The sequence below is a fragment of the Triticum dicoccoides genome, chromosome 4B (genome assembly GCF_002162155.2).
Source record: "Triticum dicoccoides isolate Atlit2015 ecotype Zavitan chromosome 4B, WEW_v2.0, whole genome shotgun sequence".
In the NCBI taxonomy this organism is placed as follows: Eukaryota; Viridiplantae; Streptophyta; class Magnoliopsida; order Poales; family Poaceae; genus Triticum; species Triticum dicoccoides.
In genome coordinates this window covers 406,517,707-406,534,526 of record NC_041387.1, presented here as the reverse complement: position 1 = coordinate 406,534,526, position 16,820 = coordinate 406,517,707, and the positions used below count along the sequence as shown (strand labels likewise).

The 16,820-nt window shown below is 47.1% G+C and overlaps 3 protein-coding genes and 1 pseudogene across 3 annotated transcripts; 2 read left to right on the top strand and 2 right to left on the bottom strand.

Annotated features, from left to right (window-relative positions):
- Positions 1-1,118: 1,118 nt before the first annotated feature.
- LOC119296368 (programmed cell death protein 2-like) lies at positions 1,119-6,921 on the bottom strand. Its single transcript, XM_037574767.1, has 12 exons — positions 6,647-6,921; positions 5,093-5,354; positions 4,912-4,995; positions 4,671-4,804; positions 4,478-4,575; positions 3,840-3,928; positions 3,492-3,585; positions 3,247-3,404; positions 3,101-3,171; positions 2,797-2,911; positions 2,029-2,237; positions 1,119-1,431 (listed from the first exon to the last, which is right to left on the bottom strand). The coding sequence occupies exons 2-11, from the start codon at positions 5,345-5,347 to the stop codon at positions 2,070-2,072; spliced, it is 1,266 nt and encodes a 421-aa protein (XP_037430664.1). The 5' UTR covers positions 5,348-5,354; positions 6,647-6,921; the 3' UTR covers positions 1,119-1,431; positions 2,029-2,069.
- Positions 6,922-7,026: 105 nt separating this feature from the next.
- On the top strand, positions 7,027-12,433 carry LOC119296366. Its single transcript, XM_037574766.1, has 12 exons — positions 7,027-7,234; positions 7,321-7,461; positions 7,552-7,667; positions 7,924-8,078; positions 8,774-8,862; positions 8,980-9,514; positions 9,706-9,873; positions 10,183-10,352; positions 10,484-10,563; positions 10,648-10,756; positions 11,921-11,995; positions 12,092-12,433. The coding sequence occupies exons 1-12, from the start codon at positions 7,139-7,141 to the stop codon at positions 12,224-12,226; spliced, it is 1,869 nt and encodes a 622-aa protein (XP_037430663.1). The 5' UTR covers positions 7,027-7,138; the 3' UTR covers positions 12,227-12,433.
- A 619-nt stretch (positions 12,434-13,052) lies between these two features.
- LOC119293685 lies at positions 13,053-13,923 on the top strand (annotated as a pseudogene).
- Positions 13,924-14,339: 416 nt separating this feature from the next.
- On the bottom strand, positions 14,340-16,367 carry LOC119293684 (pectinesterase-like). The gene has a single exon (XM_037572065.1). The coding sequence runs from the start codon at positions 16,272-16,274 to the stop codon at positions 14,568-14,570; it is 1,707 nt and encodes a 568-aa protein (XP_037427962.1). The 5' UTR covers positions 16,275-16,367; the 3' UTR covers positions 14,340-14,567.
- Between the last annotated feature and the right edge of the window lie 453 nt (positions 16,368-16,820).

Here is a 16,820-nt window from a genome sequence, read left to right as displayed (position 1 = left end):
GGCGACGAGGAGGAGGGCGCCGGGACGCGGGCGGGAAGGGAGCGGTTGCCTCCCGCGCGAACGAGGAGGCAGCGACGAAGAGGAGTGCGTGTTGGGGGGAGATTTCCCCCTCAACCCCTACTTCTACAGATTGCAAATTGGTTTGAGGGTTGGACCTCTAAATTTTTTTACGGGTTTGAGGGTTTAGAGGTTCTAGTCTACGGCGTTTTTCTGGCGAAAACTGTAAAAAAACGGTTATTTTTAAGGGTTTGAGGGTTTGAGGGCACTACTAGTAATGCTCTTAGAGAGAGAGTTCATTACGGTGGATCTCTGGGGCGGGCGATTCCTCCTCCAGTTAAGAAGAAGAGTGTGGTGGGCATGGACCCTTGATTGCCGGCGAGCACTGCAGGGATCCATCGATCCCATTATTATTGTAAGCGTAAGCGGCCGGTGGCGGTCGCCGTCAACGGAAGCGGCCCAGTGCCGCCCAGAAAATCGCACGTATGTAGGCAGAAAAAGTTGATTTGTTTTGTTTTGTTTGCTCTGGCCGGCCACTTGCCAGGCAGGGCCATGCCATTGCCGCGGCACATGGAGTGATGGCGAGCGGAGCCAAGGAAAGAAAAATAATGCTGATGGATGGATACTTGCCGTGCCCCCCTGCTCGCCAAATGTTACACGGGAATCGGCAGCATGGTCACAATCGGCAGCATGCTCACACGGGCACGCCGCGGCAGCGGTCTCGGCGCCATGCTTTCCCCTTTTCCTGATCATCTTTTCTTCTGCAACGAAAGGCATGGGGACAGCCAGCAACTGGGTCGTGCAAGCAACGCCTCAACCGGTCTGCGCGTATCTGGCTCAAAAAAACGTGCAGCCATGAACCCAAACCATGGAGAGGAAGTGGCACATGGGACCATGCCAAACGCACAAATTTGTCTTTGCAAAAATCGCTTCAACACCAGGACAACTACTAACACACGATGTTCATGGAATATCCTATATGCATGGAACAGATAAAACGTAGGGTAGCCATCAAAATTTCAACTCCTAGAAAAGGGGCAATGTGGAGACTCTCTACTTTACATGCGGTGTGGTCAATGCCGAAAGCGAAAATGCAAGAAGCCTCAAATAACAGACCAACGAGATAGACCAGAATCCTAACGAGTAATCCCCCAAACCGTCCAAGGTGTCCACATAAAGAGACGAAGAATCCTATATATAACGAAATAAAGATGCACACTGAACCGGCAATGCTGGTGATCACAACTATTTCACATCAAATGCTCTACATGGCCCCAGTGGCTAAATAGTAGACCAAGCCCAATGTAGCGAGCTAATTGGGACCATGGCCCTGCATTGAAGTTGACATCTAAAAAAAAAAGATCTATCTGGCTTGGAACGCCTGTCTTCAGGTTGAAATGCAAGGTAGACCATCACTTTCAAGTTCCAACTCCCCTGGTGAAACAACAGAGCAAAATATGGGTTACTAGGACCATCTTTGATTAACACAGCTTACAGAGCAAAATATAGGTTACTAGGACTCCTCCCGCTAAAAGGCCAGGCAGATAAAACAACAAAGCTAACAACAAGATCAAGAGAATAGATTCAAACTACATTGATTTTTGACTAACTTGTTTTCCAAAGGAACATGCCCAGACATTGCAGATGCAGGTGCATACAGCAAACAAAATGGTGATTAGCAATCAGCATAGCTTCAGAATCCAAACACGCAACATCAATTAGGCTTATACCTATCTAACTTTTACAATAACTATTGGCACTGCACTTGTTCAAGCAATAGATGCATCAATGGGCATAGGAAAGTTCTCAGCTCTTGGAACATTCTATTAAAAAATTCTCTCAGAACTAGTGCATTTACTGAAATTACTTGTATCATAATACACATTTGACAGTGGATAATAGTGTATACTGATAAAACACATGAAGCATGCCAACGTCAGCCGTTGCTTTTTAGTGGATCACATGCATTGACCATATGCATGAGCTTTTGTAGACTAATAACAACAAAGTTAAATCGGGGGAGTTACAAACCTGCTGCAGCAGACGCTACTCTGTGGAACAGGTAAACATTACTACGGCCTTGAGATTGACGTAGGATATAACTGAGCCCATGCAAACTCTTCCTTGTAGCTAATATTTTGATCACATGATCCTTGACATGTGTACACAACAATTGTTGCCCAATCAAGAGAGTCTGGTTCATTTCTCACACCAAAGTAATAAAGCAATTGTGGCATTATCTGGAGATACAGTAAACACAGTGTAAGGATATGTAAGCACATGATGTGTATAAGCAGGCACGATGGAGGGAAATGCAACGAGTACTGATAAGCATGTTGGAGGCATCACTGACTAAGCAGAAACTTCACACATATGAAGTTCCATAGGTACAATTATTTGGACATTGCTCTCATGGGGGTTGAAAGGAAAAACATGATACCATAAGTTCACAGAAGTAATTCATTAACAACATTCTTTTAGTTTCCTACTCGGACACCGCAGCCTGGCCTAGTAGCATAACTGATTACACAGTCCCTAGTGCTAGTGATCGATAACTTCTGAATCATGTCATGTTATTGTTATTATTATTTAAAAAACTGACGGTAGTGATGGCTCATAAACAGAGCATTTGCCCGGCAGACATTTTAGAGAGCAGATGGGCATTAACAAAATATTGGGCATGAAAAATGTAAGGTTTTCAGTCTATTATTTTTGTGGCAACAAAATATTGACTATAAACCTATTATGTGTTGCTATATCAGAAATACAAATATTTTGGCCCTAGACAAATTGACCAACCTGAAATTCATAGCATAGTGGACCTTTACAGTAGCTACATGAAGGGATGTCAGCATTTGATGGACGCCCAGCTGATAAAGCCCACAGAGGTTTTACATTTGGATCTCGACAGTATCTGCGTAATTTAGACTTTTATTAGTAATATGCATATAACATATATTGTTGAGAATAAATATGCAAGCCAACTGAATAAACTGAATTACAAAACGATTGAAACAATATCGAACTACTATTTTCCTGAACAGGGAAAAGTAAATTGAAAACATCACCAAACAAGGAGAGGATTCATGCAAGTTATGCATACCTCAATACTTGCTCTGGTGCTCTTGAGATACGCTCTTGAAAATATGCCCAGCATCGGTTGTCAGCATCAGCCTACATAACATAGCAGTGAATAAACAGTGGTTGCTATATTGGCAAGCATAAAAGAGAGAATGCACGGCTAAAAACCTCAAATTGATCCATCCATGACTGCATTGTATCATCTGGTTTACCATGCTTTTGCATCACCAAGGACTTTGAGCTGTTTTCATCACAACCATCAGAATCCAAATCAACTTCATCGTCAATGGCTATCTGATATTCCAGCCAAGAAGTCCTAGCTGGAACTGCAAATAGAGAGGAATTGTAAGAGGATAAATACAAATTCAATAATTACGACCTTAATAGCATTATTAGCCTTCAAACATGGTTACCTTTCCCTACAGCTGGCAGCACAGAACTTGAAGCTTCAGAAGAATTGATTATCTGTAGGCAATCATTTTTATGACCAGACCGCCAGTGCAGTGCCTGAGAAAGAGTCACAAAGATTGTTAATCCAAAGTAGGACCTGGTTGCCAAAGGGATATGATGTAGGGTCTGTTTGGTTGGTGTCCAAGCCAGTCAATACTTTATTGTATTGGAGGTGGACAAAGGATCATGAGTGTGTCCAAAAATTGGCAAGGATCAAAACAAAGGCTGTATATTTGGACATGACAAAGGGGTAGATTTAACACAAACATGAGATGCCAAAAGATCTCTAGGATTAAATGATTTGTGAATACCTGATGTTTCTCAGAACAGTAACGTGATTTCTTGCAGCTACCACATATTTTATCCCCTTTCCATGTACCACACCAATGACAGAGAGCAGCTGGCAACTCACAGTCAAGTAAACGAAGGAAATCAATATAAATTACTTGGAATATGGCCATCTATTAACATAACCAGTTTGACGGACAGAAGACAGCCATTGTTGCCTACTTGCCTATGAATGTAAGCGCGTCAATATACTAAATTAATCAGCATCTAACAAACCCCACCAAACTTAGTCTCAGCAGTCAGCACATTGACAGTGCGATGCTTTTCTAGGAAAAAAACAGAAAGCAAAAGATTATATGTTTCCTAAGGAAGACATTAGAAGCAAGGTGCCGATATATGGAGCAACCAGCATAAACAAATGAAGATGATAACTACAAGATTTTAGCATATTGAAGACATAGGAATTCATAAGTGCTAAATGAAGAAAGTATTTATGCAATAGCTAGATAGAGTGAAAGAGATCTGCTGGACATAAGCACATTTTCCTCTAGAATAACGCTAATTACTACATAATGCAGGAAATGTAGCACTAATAGCATACAAAACTTATTAGGCACAGTAAGTCTAAGATGCCATGCAACTGAACAAAAAGGAAAACTACCTCCGGCACATAGTGGCTTGTCAGAGTTATTGTGACTTGGAGGTTCACTTGAGTAGTACGCGTTGGCACGAGGCAGTTGGCACCGGAAAACCCTCACGCTGCAATCCAACGAGGCAGTCAGGATCAGCAAAATGTTTTCAGTCTCTACTCGAAAGTTTAAAAGCCAACACAGCCGCCACGGGACTTGCTTCACCTTCTACGAGGATTGCCTTGGTTGCGTGTCCACTGTTCGTGCTGGTCTCGGTGCAAGCATGCCATCGATGGGCACATGAACATGAACAGAGTGCGGTGGAATGCTGCTGCATTGTTCTCAATCGGAGCATAAATCTACAGGATCCAAACCCAATGTAAGATGAAGTTTTCATCCAATTAACTAGTACAAGTTCCGGAAAGAAAACAACAGGTACAATTGCTTCTAGGCACAAAGTAAGCACCTGGAGGACAAAGTGCAGGGGCTCGCCGCAGAAGCCACAACAGCTGGAGTTCCCCGAGGGCAAGTTCACGGGATCCAACCACGCCTGGACAAAATACATAAACATCTCACATTAATACATGTTCCAATCGTATCAAAAATCAAAGTGTGTCGCTTAATATGATGGGCGTTATTGCACGTACCGGGATGCCTCCGGCCTTGCTAGGAAAGAGGTGGCGGAGGAGGAGGCCTGGATGCTTCGGCTTCTCCAGGAAACCAAGCATGACTTCCGCTTCTTCATCTTCGTCCTCGTCCTCGTCGTCATAGCCCGAGGCGGCCGCAGCCAGGGTCGCGGTGGTAGTGGGCAGAGGTTGGTTGGGCAGTTCTGTTTCATCATCGTCTTCGTCGTCAAGGGAGGTGATGCGAAGACCACGTAGCACGTCGGCGTTGGGATCCATCGATCAACTGCGGCGGAAAGAGATGGATGAGGCGGAATTGAGAAAATGGTCAAAATACCACAACAACTCAAAACCAGAGGTTCCAATATACCACTAGTGATGAAAACCAAAGTGCAGTCAGTTCAGTTTACATGACAAAATACCACTAGCGTCTGTCTAAGATACTCGAAAGAAAGGCATATACACTCGCCCTTTCACATGCTGTACTTACAATTCAGCAGCAAATGAGAAGCATTTGTAAATTCGCTTCACGCCGCCGTGAAGAATACTACGCGTCAGGTTGCAAGGTGGATGGGATATCCTGCCAGGCCGCAATGCCGTCCCGCAAAAGAGCCCGCAAAACTGTCGCTGGGCTGACCGCGATCTCAATAGCGGGCTCAACGGGACGCGCCGCATAACCGTGTCACCCCCACCTCTTCTCAAAAAAAAAAAAAACCGCTTCACCCCCACCTCTTCTCCAAAAAAAATACCTAGTCTCTTCCGATGGGGCGCCCATCCTCCGCCCCCGACCTAACGCCTGCATCACTGCGCCGCTCCTCGCACCTGCTAGCCATTCCTGCTGATGGGGTCGACGGCGACACCACCGCCATCTCCACATCGGAACTGCCTCACGCCTCCCTCACATGTCCTCCAAGATGGAGATGCTGTTCCTCCAGCGCCTCCTCACGCGTTGAAGAGGATGTTCCTCCGTCGCTTCCCTTGCGAACCAGAGTTGTCGTTTCGTCGCCGTCCACTTCTGCATGGTCTGCATCCTCGCTGCTCCCTTTCCTCTCCTCCAAGAACCCAAGACCTGAAGATGTCACTGCAACCAAGCAGTAGTTTGTAATCCTGTTGAGTTTACTAAATGGGCATCAGGATTACTGAATGTTGATTTTACTCGAGGGGAGTTATGTTTCAGATTTAGAGGGTTCTCTCACTGTACAATGAATCCTGTGTCTTTATGTACACTTTTCTGAATCTTGTGTCTTTCTGAATGAGCAAGAAACCAAGCAAAACGTTGAGTTTACTGAATCTTGTTTCTTTCTGCACACTGGCTAGTGATCCTCGGCTCTATATACACTGCAGTAGTTTGTGTCTTTCTGTAACTGAAAAGTAGACAAGCATCATCGGCTGCACTAAATAGTGTTAATTCGTACGTACATATTGATGTTTCCCTGTCAAATTGGCTTATGCGGGTGTATGCGGGCTGCCGCACTGCCCGCGCTAATTCTAGCGGTGTGTGGCGGGCAGCTGCATCCCGCCCCGCCTTCAACCTGAACGTCTACGTGGAACGAACAAAACAGGAGAAAATAATCATACTTGGCCGTCGGAGGTCGCGGCGGCGAGTCGGGGCAGGCGTAGCGACGCGGTCGAGGTCCAGCAGTAGCAGGCAGGGGCGTCGGCGTGGTTCAGTTCACAGCCGAGGTCGCCGAGCAGCTTCTGGGCGTCAAGGTCGGCGTGGGCGCCGAGCAGCAGCAGCCGTCCTCCTGGTCCAGGAATGGGAGTCAAGGTCGGCGTGGGTGTCGTGGGAACTCGAGCCAGGGACAGGGGGATGGCGGCGGGGCAAGAAATAGCGAGAAACAGTTTGCTGTTTCTGTTAGGGTGGAAAAGGAAAACCCTAGCCCGTCCTCCTGGTCCGGCTCAGCCGCGTCCCAAGCGCCACAAAGCGAAACCGACCGGAGTCGCGCCGAGATAGATAGGCTCCGACCACTCGCTCCCTCAAAACCCTTCCCTGCCGCGCCGCCGCATAAACCCCTCTTCTCCCTCCCCACCCGCCGCCGCCGCCGCGACAACCATCCGCCCAGCGCAGCCATGGCGCCGGCCCCCGCGCCGATTCGCGACCTCCTCACCTCCTTCAGCCACTCGTCCGACTTCCTCGCCCTCTCGTCGGGCGACGGCCGCATCAAGGTGCGGAGTCGAACGCCGCCCATCCATGCCGGAGCGGCTCGGGTTGCAGCTTCCTCTGTTAACCCGACGGTTTGCCTCTGTCGCAGGTATGGGACGCCGTGCGCGGGCACTTGCAGACGGAGTTCGCCGACATCCCCTCGGTGGAGGTCGGGGCGCTCCGCGAGACGAAGCGCGGCCACCTCGCCCTCGACTACACCTGCATGAAGTGGGTACAACTCTCCACCAAGGTGAGAAATCACTCCCATTTTTCGAGCTGTTGCTATCTGGCGACGTGCTGTGTGTGCGTGTGCGTCATTGCTCGTGTTTTTGCCTAGCAGAAGAAGAGGAAGGCTGGGAGCTCGCTGCTCGTGCTTGGGACGGGCAGTGGAGATGTCCTTGCACTCGACGTTGCTGCGGGCCATTGGAAGTGGAGGATCAGCGATTGTCATCCTGGGTATGGCTGGTGGTTCAGTGCATTTGTGTCATGCTGGGAGGGGAACCTCGTTGTTTATTTGTGGAAACCACATTTTCTTAGTACGAAATGTTCATAATACCATGCCAATTACGAAATTCCTTTTGACGCATTGTTTAAGCACATACCCGCACCTGTAATCTTGGCTTTGTTTGCTATTTCCTGTTGGGGTTAATCTCTGCAGAGCTTAGGCTCAGATGTGTTCACTTATGTCGGTGTGTGTTTTGTATTTGTTCAGAGGTGTGACAGCAGTGGCATACTCGAGGCATGGGCGGAGTGTGTACACAGCAGGTGCTGATGGCATGGTCTGTAAGATTGATGCCTCAGATGGATCTGTTGCAGGGAAATTTAAATCTTCCTCCAAGGCAATATCTGCGTTGGCAGTTTCATCAGGTATCTCTTCTTGATTTATATATCTATTTTCAGTGTTTCACTACTCTCTATGTTGCTAAATCATCCATGTCTTGCTTTTTCATCTGCACTATGGATGTTTTTGCATCTGTTTTATGATTTCTCCTTCAGACATAGTTTAACTGCTCTGACTTACCCTTACAACAGTAAATAGTTGATGATCGTAATGACCTTTATATTCAACGAATGGATATTGACCATCTTTTATCCATGTTATCATGTTGGCGCCCTCATGGCGTTGGCCATGTCATGGCCTAGAATCTCTAAATGATCTCTACAGTTTGCTTTCCAAACTATAATGGTAATGATCTATTCGAAGTAGAGATGGAAATGCAACACACCTATTATCTACCAGACACATGGATCCATTTAAAGAAAATCCCACTGTCCTGAAAAATGCCGCTTTTACTTGTTTATAATCCTTTTTTTTGTGAAATCCGAACTTTATCTATCTGTTTATATGATATATGCGCAAATGTATGCTATTGTTAACATTATATGTATCCTTTGAGCTAAGGGTCTTTTAGTATACAATATCTGTCTGTATGTGTATTAATCTTATGCTGCAATGAGGCATGCATGCCCATTTTGTTTTGCTTGTATCTGCTCTCCTCCATACCAATCATTTCCACCCCAGTTCAAAGAAATGAAATGCACTTTGTATTTGATCTTATCAGATGGAACAGTTTTGGCAACAGCAGCTGGTCAGTTGAGGACCTTTGACGCTTCTGACAACAAAAAAATTCAAAAATTCTCTGGGCATCCGGTGAGTGTGTCTTGTATGCCCTCCTGTACTGTGTTCCTCTTCTGAATTTGTTATCTTTTCAATTGTATTGCTTTTTCTAAGTGCACACCTGTTGCTATTGACTACATGAACATTTAGGTGTCTGTGAGAAACATGATTTTTAGTAACAATGGCAAATATGTTCTGTCATCTGGAGTTGGGGAACGCTATGTTGCCATTTGGGAGTTGGGCAGTGGTAAAAGTCAGAGTTCAAGCTGTATACTCTCTATGGAACACCCAGCAATCTTTGTGGACTGCATGTGTTCAGGTACTAATGCTACTGAAGGAGAAATAGATGTGTTGGCTATATCTGAGGTTGGTATCTGCTATTTCTGGTCTGGGAATAACATGGATGACTTGCGCAATAAGAAGCCTACTAGGATTGCCTTGTCCGAGTCCTCCCTTTCAAGAACGAATCAGGATTTCACGATATTTGCCGCAAAACTTCAAGGAATAGATGGACCTAATTCGGCTCATGTCCTTCTGGCATATGGATCCGTGGTGAAACCATCTTTTGATAAGCTGCTGGTTTGTTATGGTAAGGATGTTAATTTGGGTGTATCTGAAGATGGAGTTCTCTTACCTACAGTTCAACCCACCATGCACCAGAAAGGTCAATCTGCTAAAACAAAAGGTATGCTAATGTTCATCAGTTATGGTGCATTCACCTTATGTGTTATTTATTTATATGAATATCCGAATGGGTCAACCATTCAAACCCTGTTTACAAATGGGTATTTTGGTAGGAGCTTTATTGTTACTGCCTTCATTTGAGAAGGTTATTAATGGCGAATCTTGGGCTGAACTTTGTCTGTTTTTTTGTAGTAACTATCACTGCTCTAGACCGCGCAAATGCAGAAGATGCCATTCTTCCTCTTCCGAAGCTTCATACACAAGAAAAAAAAAGGAAACATGGTGTAACAAAACCGAGTGGCGTCAAACTTGCGATTGATAGTGACCTTGGTACCACTTCAAGGTTGACCGAGAAAAGAGGTAAATTATCTCTTGCCATGTCTTCTCCTCTTCTGCAAGTGATGAAACACAACCAACAGTTGGAGTCTACACAAGCTATCAACTGCAGGGGCATAACCTTGTTCTGTTCTCCACTTGGGACGATGCAGCAACTAATTCTGTGACAACTTGAGTAATGTATTGCTATTTATTAGCATATTCGAGTTTTATACTATTTTGTAGGGAGAATCAGGATGTGCCTGTTATATTTACTATTATGAATCATTTATTTTCAGAATGTTCTAGTATACAGCTTGGTCACATCACTAAAATACCATTTTCCTTATTTAGTTCCGGTGCAAAGAATTGAAAACGACAGCATATGCATTGAAGATCTGATGAGGAAATATGGCGTCATTGATCAAAGTCTCGTCGGCCATCCTGACATGGCCACTAAAATCTTATCAGATCTGTTTAGTAGCAGTGGCATAACAATTGACGCTAATTTACCCAGCAAGAAGGTTTGTGGTAACTCAGTTTCAGTTTAAAGTTCTATCACTGTTTGCATCTTTACTATGTACATGTAGCTATCGAAGTTAATTCGTTGATGTGAGGGGGTACAATTTTGATGTTGTGTTCTGTTGTTCAATAGATTCGAGCACATCTAAGATCTTTAAAGCCTGGAGATGCTTGCAAGCTTCTAGAGAATTTAGTATGTGCATGGAGATCAAGGTGCTCTGCATCCATGTCTTTCACCACTGCACATTTTCACCACCGTGTATTCTGTGTTGGTTGCTGATATGTATCTCTCGACAGATCTGGTAGCGCTGAGCTTGTTTTGCGTTGGATATACTGCTTACTAGTAATTCATGGTCGTTTTATCCCCTCGGAGAAATCAAGAAAACTAATTAGCGACCTGGAGAAGGTACTATTTCTTCTTGCCACTTAGCAGTACTAGTTGGAGCTTGTTGCATTGCATAACTTGCATATCTATATGTCTGTTTGTTTCTCCCATGAGCTTTGTAGATCATTCGAAACATACCCCCTCCAATAGGAGCGGTGACATTGTCTAGATTTGTAGTTTAGGTATGTGAAAATCATATGTGTTTTGTTTCATTTTTCTTGATATTAGACTTCTTGAGTTTCCAAATAGATGATAACAAACTATTGTGGTTAAATTGGCACTTAATGAGTTGCAAAGGTTCAAGTACTTATGTGTACTGTATTATGGAGTACTACCAGTGTTCTTGTTATGGAGAAGGGTTGTGCTATAGCGACTGGCCTATATGTTTGGTATTAGATAATGCACAACGCGGATCACATATTTCAAACTTAAGACCATCATATACAATCAGGGTAGTTTAGCTCCAGCTCAATAAGAATTTTGCTTTGTCATACACAAGTATAACAGAATTTAAGTAACTGTGTATATATACAGTTACATCACCATGTTCAGAATGTTCGTGATGTCACTGTTATTATAGTTTCCTGGCAACCCCTTTGAGAAAGATGTATCAATGGTGGCGAGAACTCACCTGCTGCAATTGAACACACTGTGCACATTCAAATTGGCCTACAGGAAACCTCTATTAGTGAAAAAGCCCACATGCAAACTCACGATTGTAACCTTCTATAGTCAGTGTGAAGAGCACAGTCTGGAACGTGAAACACATTATTGTGCTGCCCCCACACTTGTATAGCTTAGATCTTGAATTTTCATGTCATCTTTGCAAGATGGATTTTCTTTTAGGATCTCAAGTTGTATCTGTAGTAGTGTAGTTGGCAGTGACAAGTTATACGGCGGCTACACATTGAGCAGATGATCATAGAGTTAAAGATAAATCTGGGAGATGGTAGTTAAACTAGTAAATACTGCTGCCATGTGCTTTTGCTTCCTAATCTATTTGGGAGAGAAATGCAACATCAGCGCCTTACCTTATTTGGATCACATGATTAATTTGAATAAGCTACCAACCAATGTGGTTAAAGTTGATATGCCAACTACGAGACAGTCTTTGTCTGCTGGATGTTTGGCCATGAATTGGCATGCCACTAATCTAAGCAAAACTGATTGTTCTTTCTTTTGCAGATGTGTGCAGAAAGATACACAGCAACTGAAGATTTACTGAAGCTTTCTGGTCGTCTTCGGCTGATAATGGCACAGGTTTTCATCCATTTACAAGGCTGAAAATAAGTTAATAGTTAGTCCTACTGCTACAGTTATCAATGATAAAGTTACTATGTTTTTCACTTTCCTTAGGTTGACAAGGATGTGAAAGATGTGTCGGCGAAGGCCGCAGTCCAATCTGATGAAGAGGAAGAAGATGAAATTGATGAAATGGTGTATGGTGAAGACGTGGATTTGTCTGAAAATAGTGACGATGATGCCGAGTAGAATCGCAGCATTGTTGGCATGTCTCCGAGAGATTGTTCGACTTTGTGTACTGTCAAGATGTATTTTTCAAGCTTTCCATAGTTGAGTTTGTAAAACCGCGCAACGACGGAAGGTTGCACTAATTTTGACAGCAGGAGGTAATATCTGAAAGGCATTTTTGTATGGAAACTTATCCTATCTATGCATCCGAGAGACTTTGCGCATCCATGCATCTGAATTGCAGGAGCAACATCGAAACAGTGATTAATTTGCAGTTAAACGCCCCCCTGGAATCCTAAGTCACCGCGTACTAGTACAAGTAAGAGAGTTCACACAGAACATGCATGCCAGATCGTAGTTCTACAGGTAACACGCGAGGTTGCATGTCACTGATGGTCGCCGCCGGTGGACGCGCTGTGTGTGGTCGTCGCTCGCGTCGTCGGCGTGCTGTATGCATTACTTCAGTGTTTCTTCGTTCCAACCACACCAACCCCAAGTTTCTATATCTTGCTTTTGATTAGGAGACTAGGAGTCCGTCATTCTAATTCTTTAACTAAACATTCTGGAACAATTTGCTCACGCGGACCGTGGTGCCAATTGGACAACAGGTTCTGCTTCGTTAACAAAATATATTGAAAAAAAGGCGTGCTTTCAGACCCTGTAATGATAAAAGCTTAGCCGACCGACGGTGCCATTCAATTTGGAAAAACTCGACCCTGGCTTTGGTGCTTTCACCAGCCCCCACTACTCACCAGTCACCACACCCCGTTCAAGCTTCACCAACCCCCGCCTTGGAGCCTCTATTTATAGCGCTCACTTCCGCTCTCCAGGAAACCAAGCAGCCCAGTGCGCCATTTCAACAGCCACAACTCAACACATCATTTGCACCAGTCGTCCTTGATCATCACAGCAATGGCCTCCACCGACAGCTGGACCCACGAGATCGAATCGCCGGTCGCCGCACCGCGCCGGCGTCATGGACTGGCACACACTGGCCCCTAAGCTCGCACCGCACATCGTCGCCAGCGCCCACCCCGTCGAGGGCGAAGGCGGCATCGGCAGCGTCAGGCAGTTCAACTTCACCTTAGGTACCACGCGTCACGCACAATTCATGTCAGCTTCAGTCTGGTACACATCCTGGGTCAAAGCATAACACGCAGTTGATCTTGCAGCCATGCCCTTCAGCGTCATGAAGGAGAGGCTCGAGTTCATCGACGCCGACAAGTGCGAGTGCAAGTCCACCCTCATCGAGGGCGGCGGCATCGGCACCGCGATCGAGACAGCCACCTCGCACATCAAGGTGGAGCCGGCGGCCAACGGTGGGAGCGTCGTCAAGGTGGAGTCGACGTACAAGCTGCTGCCGGGCGTGGAGGTGAACGATGAGATCACCAAGGCCAAGGAGTCTGTCACGGCCATCTTCAAGGCCGCCGAGGCCTACCTCGTAGCCAACCCGGACGCCTACAACTGAATCAGTTGAGAGGGAACACACATGGTTATGATTATGCTATCCCTGGTTTGATTTTTGTATGCTTTCTCCCCGATCTAATAAAGCCGCTCCAAACCATAAGTAGTGACGCGAGAGAACTGAGCAGAGTGTGGGCTTGAGAAGTTAAAAAAAGTTGTGTATTCAGTATTTGTAACTATCAAAGGGGGCTGTTGCTTGCTTATGTATCTTCCTCATGGGTTTTCACGGGAATAAAAGGAATTTGGAATTGGAAGTCTGTGGACCGAGAATGTCTTGTTTGCTCGACTGAACATAATTTCGTTCGCTCTTTTCAAGTAGGAAGCGACAGTGTGTTGGCATTTTCCAATTTGGCATCACCTTTTTCTGGCAAGTGCATCTATCTATGGCCTTGTTGGCGAGGATCCAGGTCCAAGGTCGGATCATTTACAAGTGGGTGTTCGAAAAGAAAATCAGGAAGCTAGCTGGATACAATTTAGCACTGCAAGACGTCTAGATACATCATGAATTTTTTTTTTATGAAACCAGGTCTCACGGATTAGCAGGTGAGACCCATCCTAATGGATGACACGTGGCACCCACAAATCACAAAGCATCCACCTCACCCCCACCTGAAATTAGGGAGGGAGAGATTAGATGCTTTGTGATTTACATGATCAACATGTCGTAAACTACCTTAAATCCTCTTCTATTCGAGTCGTAATTTCTCCAATTGTGAGCAGGGGTGTCCGAAAGAGCAGTATACACGCACATACATTCTACATTCTACATTGACATGCATCTCACATATACTGTACGATACACAGATGATATACATCAACAACAGTGTACGTACAACCGATCCATCCATCCATCCATCCATAAAATTAACAATCCATCTTCGTCGACCCCGGACGAACGCTAGCTTCGCTCAGTGTCATCAGTGTGGCCGGCCTGCTCCTGCGGCAGCAACCCCGGGATGAAGGGCACGCCGTACTTGGAGATCCAGAGCTTCCCCTGGATGAACCTCTCCACGGTGTACTTCTCTTCCGCCTGCCGGTAGGTCACGTGCTTGACGCCCTTCCACGTGACGCGGTTGCTCATGTCGGCCCCCGGCCCCCGGTTGTCCACCTCGGCGTAGTAGCAGGTGCTGAGCGCGAAGTCGCCGAGCCACGGCAGCCACCCCTGCGGGTCGATCAGGTCGCCGATCTCCGACTGGATGTAGAGGGTGCGGGAGTGCTCCTTCCACGGCCGCCCCAGGAACGTCCGGAGCCTGCCCATGTGGTCTTTGAACTCCGCGTGCGGCTCGATGGTGCAGTTGTGGATGACGATGCCGCCGGCCGAGTGCCTCTCCTTGCGCCCCTGCGCCGTGATGATGTTCTGCTGGTTCTCCATGCACTTGCGCACCTGGAGGATGCAGTTCTGGAACACCACCTGCGCGTTGCCGAAGATGAAGTCGATGGTGCCGCTCACGGTGCAGTCTCGGTAGTACTGCCGGCTCGTGTGCGTGTAGAGCGTGTCCTGGTACCCGTCGAACTGGCACTCGTAGAACACCGACTGGTCGCTCTGCACCCTCAGCGCCACGGCCTGGTGGTTCTTGGCGCCCGCCGTGTTCTCCACGGTGATCCCGCGCATGAAGAAGCCGTTGCCGATCGCCTCCATGGTGGCCGTGTCCTTGGTGGTGATGTTCATCATGAAGTTCTTGTCCCCCGTGATGACCGTCTTGCCGGCCCCGTCGCCGATCATGACGAGGTTCGTCACGTTGCGCGCCACGGAGACGTACTCCTTGTACGTGCCCTCCTTGACGTGCATCACGTACGTGTCCTCGCTCTTGAGCGGCACCTTGGCCAGCGCCTCGGTGATGGTCTTGTAGTCGCCGCTGCCGTCCGCCGCCACCGTCATGTCCGGCTTGAAGTCGGGCTCGCTGGGAGACACCTCCAGCAGCCTCCGCTTGGAGTCCGACATCCACCTGGGCGCGCCGTCGTGCCCGAGCAGCCGCCGGCTGAAGATGGACAGGTCCAGGTTGGCGATGGTATCCCCGAACTCGTCCACGATGGACAGGATGTTCTCCGTCAGCTCCTGGGAGACGTTAAGCGCCTTGCGCATCTTGGCGGAGGCGTCCGTCGTGGTGTTGGCGAAGCCGTCAAGGCACGTCTCCTGGTACGTGAGCGCGGAGGTGAGCCACGTCTTGAGGTCGTCCATGGCGTGCTTGAAGTTGGTCATCTCGAAGCCGCCGAGCTGGTCGAAGGTGGTCTTGAGGTCGTCGATGGCGTAGTGGAGCATCTCCTTGCAGTTCTTGAGCGCGCCCGACGTGCGTGGGTCGTGTTTGAGCTCGTTGAGCAGGCTGGACTCCTCCACGGCCTTCTCGATCCGCTCCGAGGTGGCCTTGAAGATGGCCTTGGCCAGCTCCGTCGTGGTCGTCGCATTGCCGGCCGTCTCCCCCAGCGTCTGCTCGCACGCCGCCTTGTAGTCCACGGGCTGGCAGAAGGACTTGATCGACTTCACCGACGCCGTAAGCTCGGTGCTGTCCTCCTCATTCTTAGCTTCTCTTGAGGACACGACGCAGACGGCAGCGACGACCGCCACCACCAGGACGGTCGACGCGCCGATTATGGCGCCTTTGCTCATGGTTTACGACGATCAACACCTCCCGATCAATTGATACAATTAAAATCAAATGGGAGGTGTTTACGAGGTTTGGGCCCCTCAACCAATGGAAGGGGTCTACTTTATTTCTTACAAGTTGGACTAAATAGGAGCCGGAGATGAGGATTCGTCATTTTATAAGTGCGTGCTAATTTGGGACAAGCCGGAGAATGAGGGTTGCGCATGGGCCTTGAGCTCGCAAACAAGCCGAGATTACAGGACAGCCGCACGAGGAGGACGAGCCTCTTCTTGTGTTCATCGTGCGTTTCTGGCCTTCAATTGCGCGGCCACTATAGGCGACTATATCCAGCTTGAGCAATGCTACACTTAGAAAAGAAGTTAACGTAATGTTACGTGATTAGGTAGTTGGTAGATTTTGATTGGTGTTAGGCAGAGGTGAGGCCCACCCCCGAATAGGGGAGAGGGGGGATAGAATTAGGAAAGGAAGGTTTACGTAGCCTCTTTGTACGTGCAGGATTATTGATACATCTTAGCGCGAGTCCTTTCGTCTCGACCTCCGGTACCAAA